The 16,289-nt window shown below is 39.4% G+C and overlaps 1 protein-coding gene across 1 annotated transcript in view; it reads left to right on the forward strand.

Moving 5' to 3' along the window:
• The window catches only part of HFM1 (helicase for meiosis 1), a 3,254,758-nt gene that overhangs the window by 1,412,120 nt on the left and 1,826,349 nt on the right, over nt 1-16,289 (forward strand). Inside the window, exon 12 of the mRNA XM_044086815.1 lies at nt 3,185-3,330. Within this exon, the coding sequence (XP_043942750.1) occupies nt 3,185-3,330 (146 nt within the window). The remainder of the gene's footprint in view (nt 1-3,184; nt 3,331-16,289) is intronic.

Genomic DNA, 16,289 nt, shown 5'->3' on the forward strand with positions numbered 1-16,289 from the left:
ACAACAGGAAAAATTACACTTCTGCTTAAGAGAGATCCTACAAACCATCCTAAAAACTATAGATGAATAACGTACCTCCCAACAATATACAAATTATATGCTGGAACTGATGCAGACAGAGTATATGGTCATTTAGAAAAAAAAATCAATCATGGCCATAGAAGTAAAGAGTAACAGAGGAAATGCATGTGGAACAAAGGATCCATCCATCCACAACCTCTTTTTTCTATATTTGCACATGGAGTCAGGGTGCCACTTTACTACTGACATTCATCTAGAGCCATTTGTTGCTAAATAAAGCCATAATAGAGGATGTAAATATGGCATGTGTAGATAACAAAAAAGCATTTGACAGCATTCCACATTCGTGGACAAAGAAATACTTACAGATGTATAAGATATACCCTAAATTGATCAGTTACATTACGCTAACCATAAAACAGTGACAAACAACTTTGCAGTTGAGCTATGACAAAGGACAAATTATTATACAAGGGATAAAAATTCACGGGAGAAAATTCCAGGGTGATCCTCTGTCATCACTGTTGTTTTTTTTTTTTTTTTTCTTGCCCTTAACCCATTACGCTGTTTACTTAGATTAGGCTATGGTTACAATTTTGCTCCTAAAAACAATCTTGTTTAAGGACATCTCATTTACTTTTTGTGGAAGACTTAAAATTGTATAGTTCATCAGATGAGGAGTTGAAAGTACAACTGCAAATGGTTAAAACTTTCTGAGATGATATAGGAATGTCATGTGGTCTTTATAAGTGTTCAAAAACAACATTTAAAACAGAAAAGCTGCAGCACCAAGAAAATATCAGTCTGGGACAGGAATGCGATATAAAGGAACTTGAGCAGGAGGAAGTGTATAAATATTTGGGAGCAGATGATACACCGGCAATGAAACATGAACAAATGAGAATAAAACTCAGTAAATAATTCTTCAGAAGACTAAAACTAATATTGGAAACTGCCTTGACATATAGGAATAAAGTCCAAGCTATAAACCAGTTTGCTGTTCCTGTTCTAATGGACATTTTTGGGGTGATAGACTGGCCATAAATTAGTGTATACCAAGATTATATATTCCTTTCTGTGATGGAGGTATGGGCCTCCTCCAAATTCATTACATGTATAGATGTGCAGTCATAAAACTGCATTCATATCTGCCTACCTCACCAGATCTAAACATAGTTAAAGTTTTAAAACATTTGTACCAGAAGTCTAAGATGACCACTCTTCTTAGTTTAGCAGAAGCATTTCAGTGTAAAATGAGAATGGAAATCAAACCAGAAGACCTTAATCAGACAGCTACTGAATGTGCCAAAAAAAAAACAAAAGAAAAAAATGTAAGTAAAAGGATCAGATGAGAAGGAAATAAAACTGGAAAATCCATAAATATAGTGATACGTACAGAGATATCCTAGAACAACCTTTTTTTGATTGAGATTTGATACAGGAATGGTTAAGGAGAGGTGAACAGAAACCAAAAGATGAAAGGATAATAATGGCAGCCCAGTACAGTGGACTATGTACATGCTGGTTTACAAAGTACATTGAACATGTGGAAAAAACAGGCAAATGCAGGTTTTGTAAAAAAGAACTGGAAAAAGTTGTACATCTTTTTGCTGGTTATGATACACTCATGGCAGAAGGTCTGCATACTGAAAGGCACGATGATGTGGTAAGACTGTTGCATTGGGGATTCTACGAAGACTACACTATAGAAGTATCTGAGCAGCAATAGAAAGATGAACCACAAAGCATTGCAGTGAATTACGAAGTTTATTTCACATGTGATAAGCCATTACTGACAGTTCAAAAATAGATATGCAAAAACCATATTTAGTAGTCCATGACAAAAGGACAAAAGTAGCATTGCTCATTGAAATTGCTACACCCAGTGATTGCAGTGTCTTACATACAGAGAGACACAGTCATAAAATACCAGAATTTACAGGCAGAAGCAAGAGTAATATGTAATAAAGATATTCAGACATTTCCAACAGAAGTAGGAGCAACAGGTTTAATAAAAAAGTATTTACAGTTGAAAATAGATATGCTGCCAATACATATAATTACAGAAAAAATCAATTCTAGGTATGTTGCAGGTGCTGAGAAGAGCACTTTTGGCTAACATCAAAGATTGAAACAATCCTAATTTCAAGCACTCTAATTATACACTGATTTAGGGATGGGGTCCATTCCTCTCATGGTATTGGAAGCCCAAAATTAAACTGGGAGGAATAGCTTGGTACTCAGTCTTGCTGTTTCCAAGGAAGGATCTTCTCATATCAGTTATGAACGTTAATGTTACTTACCATGTAGTGAATGTGGATGAGCAAATCTATCATTGGTAACATATCCACCCACCTTCGTCTTCCTCTTGTCTTACCTTAGGTCTAGAGATGAATCTCCTTCAGAATCCCAAAGTTTCAAAACTTTGAACTTCAAATGGCTGAGACCATAAGATCGAAGTTTTGAAACTTCAAAATTTTTGAATAGAGAATGCCATACAGTAGGGAGTGGGATCTTTACCATTTTCCTCAATGTAGTGCAATCTTGGAGTTGGTATATTTATTTAGCAGGAGATGTGGGGGTGTAGGGGGGCTTGTTCCTTGCAAAAAATTAAAAAAATGTGTTTTTTATTTTTTTTTTAATTTCATTTTCAAAGTTTCAGGACCTCGATCTTCTGGTCTTGGTGGTTTGAAGTTCGAAGTTTTGAAACTTCGAGCTATATAAGTAGATCCCTAGAGACATAACGCTAAATATTTATCTGCTGTACATGTCTCCCAGCAGAATTAGAGAGGAATGGCACCATGATGCATTCTTGGATAAGGAATATACTGAGGTAGTGTAAGAAAATGTGATTTGCCAAGCTGTTTTGATGTTTGACAGCCTTAATTCTGCTGTTACTGGGGGAAGACATCTTTGTCTATCTCTGTTTTTATGGATTTAAGTCCTTAGTTTTCATTTTTTTACTAGAATAGAAAAATGACAAATATATCCTATATACAGATTTGCAATAGATTATTAAGGTTTAGAGCAGGTTCACTGTTCTGTAAAATTTTGAGGTTTAAAAATGAAATGTGGATTATACATTTTTAGTTTTTTAATGGTAAATTTTGGTCATAATACTGTATCTAAATTCTACAATCTGTTTAATTATTTTTATGTGCAGTCACAACAAGTACCCTAGCTATGGGTGTTAATTTACCAGCCCACCTGGTAGTTATAAAATCAACGGTGCACTATGCAGGAGGCATGTTTCAGGAATACAGTGAAACTGACATTCTACAAATGATTGGGCGTGCCGGTAGACCACAAGTAAGTGACAAAACTTTTGTTTAATTCATTTCCTTACTGGATAAGTTTGCTTTACAGTTCACTCAAGTTCTTCTTATCTTTTCTGACAGTGCCACGTGTGCCCACACTGAAACAATAAATGGTAAACTGCTGAATCTCAGTTAATTAAAACAAACATAAAATTGACAGTTCCTTGAAATCAGTGATATTACACTATCATGAGATACTTCGAACTCCAGGTTGTTAATCCTTAGAGAAGAGAAGAAAAACTCTTCTTGCCTACAAAAAAATCATACATACAGTTTTGAGGAACTGTTGAACCACTCAGTTTCAGTGATTAGGAATTCAGTGATTAAGCATTTAGCTTATTAATGTGCATGCTGTCACATACCAATTCCTCCTTTATTTTGGCCACTACAAATTTTAAAATCCTGCCAGTCATGATCTGTGTTAGCCTGTATTATTCCCTCCTGGAACTGGATTTTATATGTTATCTACTGTATGCAGTGTATGTATATACTGATTTACGTTGTATATATGCAAACACTTGCAAACACGTGTGTGTGTGTGTGTGTGTGTGTGTGTGTGTGTGTGTGTGTGTGTGTGTGTGTGTGTGTGTGTGTGTCAGACCTCTCAACCTCTTAGCTCAAGAAATATGGACAAAGCCTAAAATAATGGGGTGACAAAGACCCAAAAATAGGGACAAATTTTAAACATTGCTCTTATAAACTTAAAAAGCTGCTAGAACAACAGGGTTTGTGGTAGCTGGTATTTTCTGAAGGGTGTGAAGACTGAAACTCAAATATATGCATTATTTACTGACTTAAATCCTCAGTGATTTGACAAAAAACCACAGATTTTATGACCACAAATTTTATGAGGAACAGACTAAAAATATGAGCCAAAAAATCTGGACATTCTGCAAAAATCTGGGTAGTTGAGAGGTATGATGTGAGTGTGTGTCTATCATTATAGTAGCAAACCTGACTTGACTGTGGTCGGCTTAAAGAATGAAGACCACAGACTAGCAAAACATGACATGGCAAACCACAGGAGCTGACATTAACATGGGACGTAGAGGTCAAATTAATGTCTACTCACTGACTCCTTTTAAATATATATATATATATATATATATATATATATATATATATATATATATAAATATGTGTGTGTGTGTGTGTGTGTGCGCGCGTGTGTGTGCCTGTCTGTGTGTGTGTGTGTGGAGAGAGAGTTTCTGACAATAACACAATGACTTTCTTTTCCAGCTTGAAATATCAACTGCAACAGACAATGCAAGAAACCATGATACCCCCTACACCACCTTACTCATATCTGCTAGCTCTCAGTCTAATCCTATCTCTGCCCCAACCCAGACTGACACATTACTGTATAAAGCACCTTTTTCCTAACAGTCCTACTAAACAAGATACACGTTACAAATATAAAGTACACAAGCATAACATTTCCCTACCCCTAATCTAACCACAGATGCTTGCGCATGTGCACGCACACACACACACACACACACACACACACACACACACACACACACACACACACACACACACACACTCACACTCACTCCAGAATGTTTACAAACATACCATTAAATCTTTCCCTTATCAACCCATTATTCTAACCCTCACTGGCAAGACCTCACTTACCTACATGGAAGCACACCTTACACACTGTAAGATTCAGAACACTTGAGAAGCTGAGGTTCAACATCTCCTAAAAAACATCTGCAAACAGAAATTTCGATTTAAAGTGATAGTGCTGTATTCTGTCCACAAATTATACAGTTGTGTATACTATGTATATCAAAGGCTGCTTGTGGCACTAGCTGCTAGGCTGCAGACTCTCCCCCCCCCCCCCATTAAAAAGAAAAAAAATAATTCATGGTGCTCAGAACTCAGCGCGTGTGCGCTGAGTTCAGAGGAAAGCCAACAGACAACAATGTTCCATAAAAAAAAGAAAGAAAGAAAAAGGAAAAACAGCTTTGTCCAATTTATTCCATCAGTTCATGGAGCTCTTTTATGTTTTTGTTAAGGACGTCAGAAGAGTCACTCAACAAGGATCTCTTCAGGCTGCAGCATGAACCAGCAAACAACTTTGCCAATTGGCTCATACTCTCTCATGTGAATGAGGCAGCCTGAGACTTAAAATATGGGAAGTAACTGTAAGAATACGGAGGATCAAGCTCATTTTTTTAAAGTACTGACATTTTTTATAGGCAGTATGCTTGTTACTGCAGCGTGTTAGTGAAGGTATTTTATTTAAGTATGTGTTTGTTTGTGGAGGGGGTGTAGATGCTCTCAGCTGTTTCTGATTTCACAGAATATTTCTGATATTTTTGCCTTATATTTTGCCACATTGTCCACCATTATTTTAGCTTTCTCTTAGGTTCATGAGATAATATGTTGAGTGCTATGGGGGTACAGTGAGCTGCATACTATATTCTGACAACAGTGAATTGGCAAGATACATTTCTGTATGGGAGTTACATACGCATGTATATCCATTCACTTGACTGCAGTCAAATATCTGAAGAGTACAGTCATACAAATGGTTTTAGTCCATGATCACATCCATGTGTGTGTGTGTGGGTGGGGGGGGGGAGGCATAGGTTTATTTATTTATTGATTGATTGTTCATAACTGTCTCTTTTTCAGAATATTTGTTTATTTTTTGGATTATGTCATTGCCTGCTCAGTGATATTGAAGATGGTTAACCCTCCCTTCGGTTCGCACAGGAATGGGCGTGGCCTGTTTGATTGACAAGGCAGCGGGCAGACATTCAATATGTAAATGCACCATGATTGATACGGCATGCATTGTAATGTAGTATTCAGGGCTTCAAAAAAACAGTTCTTTAACATGCAGCCCACAGCAGCTTGCATTGTAATGTAGTATTCAGGGCTTCAAAAAACAGTTCTTTAAAGAGCAAGACATCAGCAATGCCTTTTACTGTAAAAGAAGCGGCGGGTTTGAAATTATTTTGTAATGGTTTGGCAGGTTCCTTCACCAGACACAGACCCTTACAAAATATTCATGCACACAACAAACTCCATCCTCGTTGAAATTATTACTTTTTCTCTTTTTTCAGGGGGGCAAGCCCCCCTGCCCCCCCACCCCACACCCCACTGAACAATTGATGTGCAACAGTACTAGTACTGCAAACAATTTCAGCCGTTAATAACAGTAAAGTTCAGAGAAACAGTGTTGTGGTGTGAACTCTGCCTGATTGACTGACTGAAATGTGATGTACAACAGGCATTTTAGTTTTATGTCCCTAGTAAAACATTTTTTTTTTCTTTTGGTAGTGAATGTCTACAATGTCTACAATAAAACATTGGGTTGCTTTCGACACAGATGCTGAATATTAATTACATTGCAATGTGTCAGGCGGGGTTTGGGAGGGGCTTGCTACTACGCATCTGGTGGGTTAACCATCTTCAGTATCACCGCCTGCTCCTTGTAAAGTTTGTACGCTCTCTGTTAAATTAGTAAGAGCTGCAGTTACTAAATAATGATAACAGTCTAGACATTTGCGTTTCAGACTTAAGAGCCTTCTAAAAAGCATGCTAACTCAAAGCCTGTTATTCTAGAAAGTTGCAGTGTGTATAAAAGAAATAGTTGTCACTGATTTTGGTCCTTGGTCTACCATTGTTTTTTACTTTTCTTCTTGAGTGATAATAAGAAGTTGAGATGTATGTGATGGAGGAGTTTTCTGTCCGTTCTGACAGCAGTGAACTGAGAACATGATAACATGATAAATTTCTGTGTGGCAGTTATTCATTTATATTCATTTATAGTATATGATCACAATCAAAAATATTAGGTGTTCAGTCAAAGTCATACAAGTGGCTATAACAGATGGTCATATATGTGTGTGTGGGTGTATTAAAATAACTTACTTTGGCCAATTGTTATTCTTTTTCTACTATATTTTGATGTCTGAGGTTTATTCATTCAGTAAAGTAACATTCATTGCTGAGTACAGAGGGGATGCCTGCTGATGAAAGTGATTGACACTGCTATCATTTATTCAGTATAAGCAGTTATTCTGGCTTTGCAGAAGTAGTATTCATATTTTTTTTACTTTCTATCACAGTCAAACACTAGCTTTGTACTCAATAAGTGAAAGTGTTGGCAGGATATGTGTGACAGCAGCGTGTTACATCAAGCGCTGTTGCCATCTAACTGTATCTGGTTCCTCCTTTGAGTTTTTTGTCTGTTCATTCCTTTTGTGTAGATAATTTGTGTATTCCTTGTCTCTGTGTGGATTGCATCCATGTGCTTTGGTTTCTTTTCCCATACCTTCAGCAGTATAATATATGCTTCTGGCCATTAGTTCATAGGTTCATAGGTGTGTACTAGGCTAATGGTCTTGGAGCCTTTACAAGCCTAGCCCATAGGATTACCCTGGCATCATACCACCGACCTTAGTTCCCAGTGCCTGTGTCAAGTAGAGCCACTGGAGTGATCCCTGGGGCGAATTTTCTATTTCCCATCCACTCATCAAGATTGCTCATGAAGAGGGCCAGTGAGGCACTCTGTTTGACATGTATGGGAAGTCTATTCCATAGCATGGACAATCTCTGGGTTATGAACCTGTCCCTCCAGCTTGTTCTGTTGATTGTGGTAATGAAGTTGAGGTCTCTGGAGAATGTACTGCAGAAGGATTGGGATTTCTTTAGATGTAGCATTTCTAACAGAGCTGGGTCAGACATGGCTTTGTAAGTCAAGCAGAGATTGCCTCTAAGTAGGCAATATGAGACAGAGAATAGTTGGAGTCGTTTGAGTCTGTCCATATAGGACAAGTGTTTAAGTCCTAAAATCCTCTTTGTGAGGTATTTTTGCAGCCTCTCCAGTTGTTGTAGGTGTCTAGTGAGGTACATGCCAAATGGGGCATTGTACTCGATGATTGGCTTAATGAGGGAAGAGTAGAGGGAAACAATGACCTCTTTCTTCCTGGATGCAAAACCCTTGGTAATGAGATGTGCCACATAGAAGGACTTTCTGACCACGGTGGCAATGTGGTTGTCAAAAGAGAGGTTGCTGTCAACCTGTGTTCCCAGGTCTCTTATGACACCTTCTGTGTTCAGTGGACTACCATTGATGTGGTAGTTCATGGGAACTGGGTTTTTCCCAAAGGGGATGACGATACATATTTTGGCTTTGAGCGAAAGGCCATGGTTCGGACACCAGTCATTGGTCTCAGTGAGGCCTTTCTGTAGGATGTCAGCATCACTTGAGGGAGTTAATTATGGCTCCCAACTTGCAATCGTCTGCGAACTTTGTCAGCCAGAGTCCCTTTGTGTTGGCCTGGACTTCAGAGAAGTAGATACCAAACAGGAGAGGACCCAGGACCGAACCCTGTGGGACTCCACTCATGACTGGTTGACAGTCTGACTTGGAGTCAGCTACTTTCACACTGTGTGCCAGTTTACAACCTACCTAGTGATATGGGGGTTGATGCCTAGCTTAGTGAGTTTTTCTATGATTCCTGAGTGGGGAATAGTATCAGAGGCCTTGGCCAGATCAAGGTAGGCTGCATGAACCACCTTGCTTTCATCCACAGCTCTGGTGACTGACTCAAAGAAGTCAACCAGGTTGAGCAGGCATGATCTACCCTTCACAAAACCAAACTGTGTGGGATCCAGAGTTTGGAGGTTCACTATATCTTTGTTTATTAGGTCCATGATGTTGCATTCCATAGCTTTGCATATTAGACTTGTCAGGCTAATGGGGCGATAGTTCCCAGGGTCTGTAGTCACTCCACCTTTGTGGAGAGGGATGACTATAGCAGTGCACCATTCGGTAGGGACAAAGCCTGAGATGAGGGTGTGATTGAACAGGGCACACAGGTGAGGTGCCAGTTCACTCTGTAGTTCATGTAGAACACAAGCCAGGGATATTGTCAGGTCCCATAGAAGCTATATTCTTGGCCTTGGACAGTGCTATTTTAACCTGTGCAGCAGTAATACTGGGTGCCTGGCAATCTACTGGTATTGTGATTGGTCCTTTGGTGGGGAAGAGAGGGGTAAAGTTTGCACTGAATCTGTCGGCCAGTATATTCCCAATATCTGTTGGCTTGGTATAGGTGGTGCCATTGTGCAGCAGCGCCGAGCAAATCTGGGTATTGCCGTGGAGATTCTTTACATAACTATAGAAGGCCTTGTGGTTGTCTTTACTATCTGCTGCAATTCTGTTTTCATAGCTAGCTTTAGAGGATTTGATGAGGGCTCTCAACTTTTTGTTGAGGCTGATAAAGGAGTTTTTCCAGTCTTGGGACTTCACCTTATTTCTCATCAGTTTCCTCCTTCTGTTGTGGAGTTTGTTTATGGCAGGAGACCACCAGATTGGCTTCCTTTTTTTTTTGGAGGAGAGCGCCTTGGTTCTAGTGGGTATGGTGAGATCCATGCATTTGTGTACGTGTTTGTGCAGGGCATTAGTATAGGATTCAGCTGTTCTCCAATTGCATGGGTTCATTTACCTTTGTCCTAATCTAACACCAGAGTGGTACACACAAAATAACTATGTCACTTTGGAAGTATCATCCATTTATCTTTTTAGTTTATTAGGAAACTGTTTTTTTTTTTTTTTAGCTTTGAACATTAAGCTTTAGACACAACTTATTTTTCTTTGAAAGAAAAAATAAGACTGAATATATTTCAGTTCTTGTGATTTTTTTGTTCAGGCCATCATTTCCAAATCAAAAGTTTGTAAAAAAAAAAAAAAACTTTCAAGATGTATTTCAGACCATCTAGTACTGTATGCCTTCAGGAGGCCCAAGTGGCCTACACACTACTGGCTTAACTGAGTTATTTCCCCAAGACTTTAGTTACACTAGAGTCTTGGCCAGTTGCAGAGTGATACAAGCATGGACAAACTAAAAAGTAAGAAAGTATGAAAACACAAGTAATGGTAATCTATGTGGATTGTATAGAACCAGGATGAGGGGCAAATGGGGAATGGCTGTGGGGAAGTTCAAGGGAGGCTAGTCAGTGCCAGGGGTGGAGCATGGAGTCCTTGTCTAAAGCTTCTTCTGAATTAAGACTGGTCTTGTTGATTGTGGCTATACAGCTGTGGTATTCACAGTCAGTAAATTGGCTATAATGATTAGGTATGTAGTGAGCTAGTTTGTGGATGAAAGTGAATGACCCCATTTCTTATTTGATCACAGGCAATGGTTATTGACCTGAAGTAATGTTGGTCCACCCTACTGTATTTGACCCCAACCATTCAGACCTGCATCTGTTTCCTGCAGCCCCCTCACCAACCACCACCTAGATATATATATATATATATATATATATATATATATATATATATATATATATATATATATATATATATATATATGGGTCTACTTCTCTTCATCAAAAGTACATCACTTCGAAAAAGAGAAGTAGACTCACATTTACGCGAAAGTGCACTTAACCGAAAGTGCACTTCTACGAAGAATGGTTCAATGAACTGTTAAGGAACACTGAGGCGCCGAAGCACACTACAATGGGGAAAAGGGAATTTACCTGTTTCCTCACTGTTATGCAATCTCAGAGCTGATATATTTAAGTAGGGCGGGTAAGTGTGGGTCTACTGTTCTTTTTCGAAGAAGTGTTCTTTCAATGAAGTTCAGCCTATCCATATATATGTGTATATATATATATATATATATATATATATATATATATATATATATATATATATATATATATATAGGTTCTGTTGGTTTGGTCAACAGGGAGTTTGGTTGACACCTAGTTTGGGTATAGTGTTCTGAAAAAGAGTAACTTATTGGACTTGTAAGTATCCATGTATGTGGTTCAAAATATTTAAAATATTTGGGGGCTACACCCCCTACACCCCCCAATGTGGCCGGCTGTGCCCCCCACACCCCCCTAACTATATATACTAACTCCAGGAACGCACTTCAGTGGGGAAAAGGGCGTATACATTTTACTTACCTTATATACACTGCCACTATTATGTTGAAATTTAGCATTGTAAGGTGTCAGTATTATGAGTTTCAGTCAAGTGAGTTTTCAGTATTATGGACTTTGGTTTATATGGTTTCAGTCAAATGACTTTCAGTCAAATTAAATTTCGATCATATGAAGTAGCCCCATATATATATATATATATATATATATATATATATATATATATATATATATATATATATATATATATATATATATATATATGTATACACCAGTGACTTTCTGTAGCAGGGCAGATATGAATATGTATGTTTCTAATGCATATGCGTTAACCTCTGGTCATTTGAGATACTGTATACACTATTGTACTCTTACATTGGTTGACTTTAAAATGTGCATAGTTGTTTGATTGGTTACTGTAGTAACACATGACTGCTTTACTGTACTTAAACCACTATTATCTTTTTTGTATTGTATTCTGATGAAGTTGAAGCATCTATAATGAACGAAAGTGCTTAATTACCTATATTCAGTGTCTGAGTCGTTTTTTTCCATTTGCCTTTTATTTTATAGTGTTCATTACATAGTGCCGTTGAAGTGTCTTTTTAATATATATATATATATATATATATATATATATATATATATATATATATATATATATATATATATATATATATATATATATATATATATATACACATGGTTGCAGTATGTAAGAGCAAACACTCTTTTTGCTATGTTTTTCAGTCTGCCAGTTGCTTTGCGTGTGAAATTGTGTTTGTGTGATTGTGGTACAGTGGGCTTTGGGTATTTGCCCTTCCCCTCTGTTGTGCATTTTTTAGTTGGTATATATAATTAGCAGGGAGTGTGTGTGTGTGTGTGTGTCCCCGGAAAAGAAAAATATTTTTTGTTTGTTTTTTTCAGTCTTTTTATATTCAGTCTAAAAAAAAAATCACTCTTTTTTTGTTTGCTGTTTGGACCGCTCAGTATTTGATAAGACAATTTTATAACGCTGAGAGAAGAAAGGAGCCACGTTTGAGACTTTAATATTTTTCCTCTGTTTATTTGCTAAGTTTTTCTGCATAGCCGCCTATTTTGAGCATTTTCTGGCTTGTTAAATTTGATTTCTGCATTAGTAACTGTATTTAGAGCACAACCTAGAGCTGTTTACTGAATTTCCTGTTTGCACTTATTTTTAAGATCGTTTTTTTCTCAAAACTTGCATTTTATCTGTCTTTGGCCTAGCACTCTTGTGTGGGGTCATTTACTGCACTGTTATAACTTGTTGATACTTGTTAACCTCTGCTATCTCTGAAAAAAAAAAAAATCTTGCTTTTTTCCCACTTTTCTGAGATTTAAAAAAGTTCAGTTACAGGCTTGCTGTTCTTGAACTGTTTGTAAGTTTCTGTGAGGCCATTTTTGCTTGGGCTAAAGGAAAGTCTCTCTGTTGATCAGTGGCAGTGAAAAACATTGAGCAGCCTGCCTGCTCCTGTGGGAGTGGTTACTGACTTGAAACTGTAGTTTTATTGGCCATTTTGGGTCATTTCCAAAACTCCTTCATCTTCCTCTCTTAAAACCCTCTTTTGCGTGTTTTTGCGCGTTTTTGAGCATAGCGCAACAACGGGCAGCGCCGCCTAATTGGGTTTAAACTATTCCTGGCTCCACAAAGTCTGCTCTTCACTTTTTCCCTTAGAACTGCTCTATCTCTCAATTTAAACACCATATTCTCATTCTAAGGCCCTTCACTGGTCCAATTAAGTAATCCTACAAGTTAGCACTATTAAACCATAAGCAATACTTACTCTTATACTCTCTATGATTACCCTGTCCTCTGTTGATCCGTCTTAAATTCAGTTTCCCTATTACTCTAGCATGTCCAAAGGTCAGTCAGTGGTTTCCTCTCCAGTCCAGCTGGTGAATCTGGGAATTTTGAGGCAATGTTACAACTGTCTCATGTACACGGACAACCCTCTCCTCCTCCAAACAGGTTCAAATATATGTGAGAGATGCAACTATTTAGCCAAACTGGAGGCTGAGCTCTCTCATCTCAAAACTGGTGTAACCAGTCAGGAGGAGAAGGTAACCTCACACAACACAATTCCAGTATCACATAGTCCCACCACATCAGCGAACCAAACACATAAATACACAAAAACATATTCAGAGGCTCTAAATAAAAATCTACCTAAGCAACGGAGACCTCCAAAGCAGACATCCAAGCAAACGCTACCTCAAAACAAAACACACACAACACATAACCCACAAAGTCAGTGTGCCAAGCAGCCACAGCCCTTAAGGCTGAATAACACACCTGATACTCTTGTTATAGGTGGCTCTATTGTCAGACACACTGATGTCCCCCTTGTACATGCTGGTGTGAATGACCTGAGATGTACCTCTCTGGACTTCATGAAAAGAGACATAGAGGAGCTCTCTGATCATGTAGCCCAGGCTGGTATGACCCTGACCTTGAGCAGCATCTTACCCTCACCTAGAATGATGCCACAGTATAAAGACAAAATGATCGATTTTAACAATTGGCTAAAATTTTGGTGTCATTCAAAGGGGATCCAGTGTCTGTCAGCCTGGGATGACATGCTCGACAAGCCACGTTGCTTCGCTAGGGACGGCTTGCACCTGTCACCCCTGGGCTTTTGGATATTGGCAAAGGCTCTTGCCACCCCCATAGTGCCTTTTTAGGCAAGGCTCAAAAGTCAAACCCACCCCATAGACAGCACAAGGAACAAGAAACTAAGGGTAATGCTGCTAAACGCCAGAAGTCTTAACCTCAAGATGCACACTCAAGCTCTCCTCAGTATGGAGAACATCGATATCTGTGCAGTGACAGAAACCTAGTTCAAGGCTCCAGAGAGCACCCCAGCACTACCAGGTTATACCTCATATCATGCTTTTCGGCCCAAAACCCGGACCGAACCACAAAAGGAGGGGAGTTTCCATATTTATCAAGGATATCCACACCTCCAGGTTAGTGGCATTGCATGAAGTATCGGAGACCATCCATGTGCAACTAACAGTGGGCAAGACTGCTTTTCAGTTTATAGCATCCTACAGACCACCCTCTCAAAGTCAGGAATCCCACTCGGCTTTCCTGAAAACATTGGAGAACATGAAGATCTCTCCGAACACCATTATATTGGGTGACTTCAACTACCCAAACATAGACTGGGAGCATTACTCAAGCCCCAGCACCTTAGCCCAAAGGTTCCTGGAATTTATAAGCTCAAATGCTATGGAACAACTAGTCACCACTCCCACAAGAGGGGACAACATACTAGACCTGATCATTACCAACATGGGGACTCTATGCTCCATACCAGAAGTATATCCCTCATTGGTAAGATCAGACCATAAATTAATTTCACTGGATATCCACATCCCGACCCCACCACAGCCCAGAAAACCACAGTGAAAAACTTCTCAAAAGCGAACTTCACACTTCTCAAAACTGAAGTGGAATCCTTCAAGGCCCCAGGGCCAGTGGAAACTACAGCCCAAACTGCAGAATCCTATATAAACACATTCTACGGACATCTCCAGGAATGCATGGATCATGCTATCCCAAACAAAATCAAGACCCAATCATCCAAAGGCAGGTGTCCAGTCTGGTGGACCCCAGCCATAAATAAACTGTACAACAGAAGGAGGAAGCTACTACATGATAGAGCAAAATCCCTAAAAGGGAAGGCATCTCTGATCAGTACTAGCAAAAAATTATGATCCCTCATAAAATCCTCCAAGGCCAGCTTCGAGAGAAAAATTGCACAGGACACTAAAGACAATCATAAGGCTTTTTTCAGTTATGTTAGGAACCTGGGATGCAACTTCCAGACTTGTTCTGAGTTGATTCTAAACGACAAAAAGTACACTGAACCCACAGACACCACCAATATCCTGGCAGACAGGTTCAGTGCAAACTTCTCCCCCCCCAAAAGAGCAAGTATCTATCCCGGCAGAGTGCAGCCTCCCAAACATCTCTGATGCTCAGGTGAAGGCCGCCCTCTCCAAAGCAAAAAACACTGCTTCAATGGGACCAGATGGCGTCCCAGGTTAAGCCCCTACATGAACTCCAAGAAGAACTAATCCCTCAAATAAAACTGCTGTACAATCTCAGCCTCACTACAGGATATGTGCCCAAAGAATGGCGACAGCAACAGTGGTCCCACTCCACAAAGGTGGCGCCTCTACAGACCCAGGAAACTATCACCCCATAAGCCTGACTAGCCTAGTATGCAAGGCTGTGGAGAGGATCATCATGGAACTCATAAACAAAGACATTGGGGACCTACAGACACTAGATCCTACCCAATTTGGCTTTGTCAAGGGCAGATCCTGCCGTTTGAACCTGGTCGAATTCTTCGAAACAGTCACCAAGGCCATAGATGAAGGGAAGGTAGTCCACACAGCCTATCTGGACCTCGCAAAAGGCATGTGACACAATACCCCACTCGGGCATCATAGATAAGCTATCCAGCCTAAATATAAACCCCTATGTCACAAGATGGGTCGCAAACTGGCTCAAAGACAGAACCCACAGAGTCAGAGTTGCTGGAGCCATGTCAGACTCGAAACTGGTCACAAGTGGCGTCCCACAAGGTTCTGTCCTGGGACTACTCTTGTTCGATATATACTTTTCCGAGGTACGGGCAAACGTGGGAGGACTATGGCTCACCAAGTTCGCAGACGACTGCAAACTGGGCGCCATAATCAACTCTCCAGCTGACACAAACATCCTTCAAAAAGGTCTCACAGAGACAGATAACTGGTGCCAGTGCCATGGTTTAAAGCTAAATGCCAAAAAATGTATAGTCATACCCTTTGGCAAAAACAATGTGCCCACAAATTACCACATAGGCGGAAACCCATTAAGTACAGAGAAAGGTATTAGGGACCTGGGGACCCAAGTTGATAGCAATCTCTCCTTTGAAAACCACATTGCCAAAGTGGTTAGAAAGACCTTCTACATAGCCCACCTCATCACGAAGGGTTTCACATCTAGATCAAGAG

Source organism: Protopterus annectens, chromosome 10.part0, assembly GCF_019279795.1.
Source record: "Protopterus annectens isolate FY-2018-M chromosome 10.part0, PAN1.0, whole genome shotgun sequence".
In the NCBI taxonomy this organism is placed as follows: Eukaryota; Metazoa; Chordata; order Ceratodontiformes; family Protopteridae; genus Protopterus; species Protopterus annectens.